Source organism: Nicotiana attenuata, unplaced genomic scaffold (genome assembly GCF_001879085.1).
Source record: "Nicotiana attenuata strain UT unplaced genomic scaffold, NIATTr2, whole genome shotgun sequence".
Classification (NCBI taxonomy): domain Eukaryota; kingdom Viridiplantae; phylum Streptophyta; class Magnoliopsida; order Solanales; family Solanaceae; genus Nicotiana; species Nicotiana attenuata.
Genome location: NW_017671614.1, coordinates 264,831 through 269,150, shown reverse-complemented (window position 1 = coordinate 269,150; position 4,320 = coordinate 264,831). Strand labels below are relative to the sequence as shown.

Below are 4,320 nucleotides of genomic sequence, written 5' to 3'. Positions count from 1 at the left end.
CATTACTTTGATGACCTTTTTTCTTAAGTATTTGCAATGACTACTATTAATCATGTTAATTTTTGTTTTAAAATTAAGTTCATCTTGTTATTTCAATAGAATTGTTATTTTATGGTGAATGCTCTATAATTTAGAGAGATTCTAGGTTCATTGCTTGGTGGCTAAGTCAACTTCCATATAAATAGAAGATCTCTCTCTCGATATATATATATATATATGTTAGCTTTTTATTTTATTTTATCATTTTCGTTTTTTATATGTATATTATATATAAATAGATTTTTCATTTTTTTTATTTTAAAATAATTTTAAAACTCCAATTTGAAACTACTCCCCAATTTGAATTGGTAATATTTTTCATTTTTTTATTTTAAAATAATTTTAAAACCCCAATTTGAATTGGTAATTCATTATTTTTTTTAATTTCGTTTTTTATTTAAAAATAATTTAAAAACTCAAACTTGAAACTACTCCCACCCAATTGGAATGGGTAGTTATTTTTTATATATTTTTTTTTCGTTTTTTATTATATTTAATTATAAGATATCTATATTTATTAATCCAAATAAAGTAACCAATTAATATATATGGTAGTTTTTTTATTGTATTTTATTATTTTCTTTTTTGATATGTATTTAAATTCAATAATAAGTAACCAATAACTAATTATAAACTAAATAACTAATTAGTAACCAATTATTCCATGTGGCATTTTTTTAGGCTGCCACTTGGCTTAAGTTTTCCTCTCCTTTTAATAATATATAGATATAGATTTGCAGAGTTCCATACGCATAAAGTGGAGCTGTTAATATGGCAAGGACTCGGGATTTCTGAAACTGCCAAAAGGGTCCTCTAGACGAATAAACACAGTTTATTGTACCAAGTCTAGTCTCCTCCTCTTCGGACGTTACGAGGTGTTACACCTAAGTAACTGTCTCTTTCCTTTTATATATAGTGCTTTTTAAAAGGCAACCTTAAAATTGCTTTAAATACCGAAGTTTATGTTGGAGGCAAGAAAAAGCCATAAAACCTAGAGATACATTGTAAACAGATTCCAGTAATCATCATTATGATGAAACAGAACAGCATACATCTGTCTGTGAAAACCAACCAAAAATTGTGCTTTTAATAAATAATCTCGCAACAGGAAAAAGGACAAAATCTTTAAACTAACTACTACAATACAAAAGTTCCCTTAGCTACTGAAAAAAAGGGGATTTTTTGTGGCATCAGTGTTTGGCATGTGAGTTTTCTGATTGTAAATCTTGGAAGAAGATGATGATGAACAGCAGGGATGAATCTGATAATGCAAGCACAGCAACATCATCGTCTCTTACATCTCCAAAACTGCCAGTTTACTATGTACAGAGCCCATCACGTGATTCCCACGATGATGCTGATAAGTCATCGTCCTCCATGCAAAATACTCCTGCGTATCACAGCCCCATTGATTCCCCTTCTTATTCATCTAGGGACTCTTCCTCTAGCCGCCTTTCGGGGAATTGGCGATGGGCCAGGGGTTACAATCGTAGAAGAAGTGGGAAAGGGTGGCAAGAATGTGCTGTGATTGAAGAGGATCTTGATTATGATCATATGAATCAACCCTATTCAAGACGCTGCCTATTTTTGATTGCTCTCATGGCTTTTGGAGCTTTTTTTGCTTTCTTTTGCTTCATTTTGTGGGGAGCTAGTAGACCTTACCAACCTCACATCACTATGAAGGTATTCTTCTAAAAAATCATGCTACATTTTTCATTAATTGAATTAAGAGTCTGTTTATTGTCTAGAACTTGTTATATATATATATATATATATATATATATATATATATATATATATATATATATATATATATAGAGTTGTGAATTATAAGTTGCTCCTGCACAATCCTATTAGTTCTCAATATTCCCTTTGATGGTCACAAAAGCTGTGGAACTTGATTTTTAAGAACCTTGTGCACGATATAAGCTGATTTCCTCAAACTGGCAGCATAATGTCCTAGTCAAGTGCGGATTTAGGGGGCGGAAGGGGATTCACCCAAACCCCTTGCGCCGAAAAATTACACTATATATAAGGCAAAATTTATTTTTTACTTCTATATATTATGTTTTAAATCCCCTTGAAATATCCCAAAAGCATTGCTTAGTGGCCAAGGGGGTTCAAAATTTTTGTAATATCATTGGTTCAATTTCCACCAGCTACAATTTTTTTCAACTTTTCTTTTTAAACCCCCTTAGCATAAATCCCGCCTGTGCCACTGGTCCTAGTTTAGCATGTTTAATCCTTCAAGGACAACAGTCATGCTTAGATCTTTCCTTGATATTTTAAGGACTGAGTTTCTCTCAGAAATTCTTGATCATTTTATTTCGAGGTTGCACTATGTTGATACTACATGGATGAAATCTGGTGATTGCTCATAAAAGCTACAATCCGCTGCATTTTAGTATAATATTTGAATAACTTTTATTCATGTAAAGTGGATTTTCTGCTAGGCCTTCAGGGTACATAACTTCTATTTTGGACAAGGGTCAGACCGCACAGGTGTTCCGACCAAGTTGCTTACAGTTAACTGTTCTGTGACCATGGTCATACATAACCCTGCTACATTTTTTGGAATTCATGTCAGCTCCAACCCTGTCAATCTTTTCTTTTCAGAAATCACAGTTGCAACTGGCCAGGTGAGTGATATCTTTGATGAAGTCAATAGAATTTTAATACTGACAGATAAACCTGCATTATCCATGAAGAAGGGCAGCCCGGTGCATTAAATTCCCGCTATGCGTGCGGTCCGGGGAGTGCCGGACCACAATGGTCTATTATACGCAGTCTTACCCTGCATATTTCTGCAAGAGGCTGTTTCCACGGCTCGAACCCGTGAGCACCTGGTCACATTGCAGCAACTTTACCAGTTACGCTTAGGCTCCCTTTCTCATTATCGATGAAGAAATATTATATTATTTAGAGGATCAAACCTCGACATAATGGATGACTGGGAAAAAAATATCAATCATATGTTACCCAATTTTTGGTTTTGTATAGTGCCAGTGTTCATGTTCTTTAAACAACATTTTGACAGAATTTTCCTTTACCTGATGTTTTCTCCTGATTTACAACTTATGGATGCAGTTGGACGAATATTATCAACCAAAAAAGAGCCAGCGCAGTATGTCTGTGAACCTGGATGGGTGTAGAGTCCCCCTATATGGAGCTGGGATAGCCTTAGTAAAATCAGATGGCAGTGACGGGGTTCCATTGAAATTAGACTTTGAAATCCTGTCAAAAGGTTATTTAGTTGGCAAGCTGGTGAAGACAAAGCATCGGAAACACATCTCTTGTTCCTTGCTCATCAGCTCAAAAAGCACAAAGGAAATAAAATTCAAGCAGGATTCCTGTGCATTCGATTGAGATTGCAACATCCAGTCCATTCTCCAAGATATAGTTACCAAGTTGCTAGATACTGCGTAATAGGACAATGTTGGTTCTTTTCTTCTGATATATCCTTGTCAATTGTTTCAGAATAATTTTTTACAGCTTGAAGCAAGAGGATATGGGTAAATTGGTACAGAGTCCTTCCTAAGGTGCAGGAACTCTGAAAAGTTAGTGAGCATGGTGACAAGCTACTCCACAGCAGTTGTTTTGCAATTGTGAACCTGGGTTGCCAAATCTGTGGCCAATAAAGCAACATGAATCTTGGATCAGGATTTGGAGGTTCTGGGCGCCACACTGCTTTGAACAGGGGCATGGCGTATGTAGGATTTTGCGCTGAGTGTTGTTAATATCACATAAGAGATCAATAAATGATATATTTATCATCAATTATTTAGACAAGGAGAGCCATTGTTTGATTGTTTAGTGGAGTGTTAAGATAGAAGAGTTCTAGAGTTTAATTCTACTTATCCACAAATTTTTAACAACAGAGGCTCCCTTAATTATAGGCGAAATACATAAACGGCCCCTTCAAGTTGTCCTTAACGACCAACTGAACACCCCAACTGATCCATTTACCATTTAGACACTTCAAGTGTTTATTAAGTGTATCAAGTAAACACCCGAGTGCTGAAGACTCCATGCGTGAGCTACACTTGCCAATGACATGTCAAATGAGCCAATTAAAAAACGACACGTGTCAATTGGAATAAAAAATTGACACATAGCTTAAAAGAAAAAATACATTAAAGATGAAATAGAAACCTTCTTCCTTTACTTTTGTAAAGACCAGCACTACCCCTCCCCCCTCTCCCTTCCCCCTCCCTTTCATCTTATTCTGCATCAGTCATGTCCTCCATTGTCAAAGCTCATTATGCGACCTCCATTGTCAAA

At 35.3% G+C, this 4,320-nt stretch overlaps 1 protein-coding gene across 1 annotated transcript; it reads left to right on the top strand.

The window, feature by feature from the left end:
- The first annotated feature begins 939 nt into the window (after positions 1–939).
- On the top strand, positions 940–3,899 carry LOC109209317. Its single transcript, XM_019372567.1, has 3 exons — positions 940–1,722; positions 2,493–2,678; positions 3,127–3,899. The coding sequence occupies exons 1-3, from the start codon at positions 1,276–1,278 to the stop codon at positions 3,403–3,405; spliced, it is 912 nt and encodes a 303-aa protein (XP_019228112.1). The 5' UTR covers positions 940–1,275; the 3' UTR covers positions 3,406–3,899.
- The last annotated feature ends 421 nt before the right edge of the window (positions 3,900–4,320 follow it).

Excerpts from the sequence above, each read along its gene's own strand:
- LOC109209317 (XM_019372567.1), top strand. The coding sequence starts at position 1,276 with ATGATGATGAACAGCAGGGATGAATCTGATAATGCAAGCACAGCAACA. Across the intron at positions 1,723-2,492 it reads AACCTCACATCACTATGAAG|GCCTTCAGGGTACATAACTT; the intron begins GTATTCTTCTAA and ends ATTTTCTGCTAG. Across the intron at positions 2,679-3,126 it reads TCACAGTTGCAACTGGCCAG|TTGGACGAATATTATCAACC; the intron begins GTGAGTGATATC and ends TTATGGATGCAG.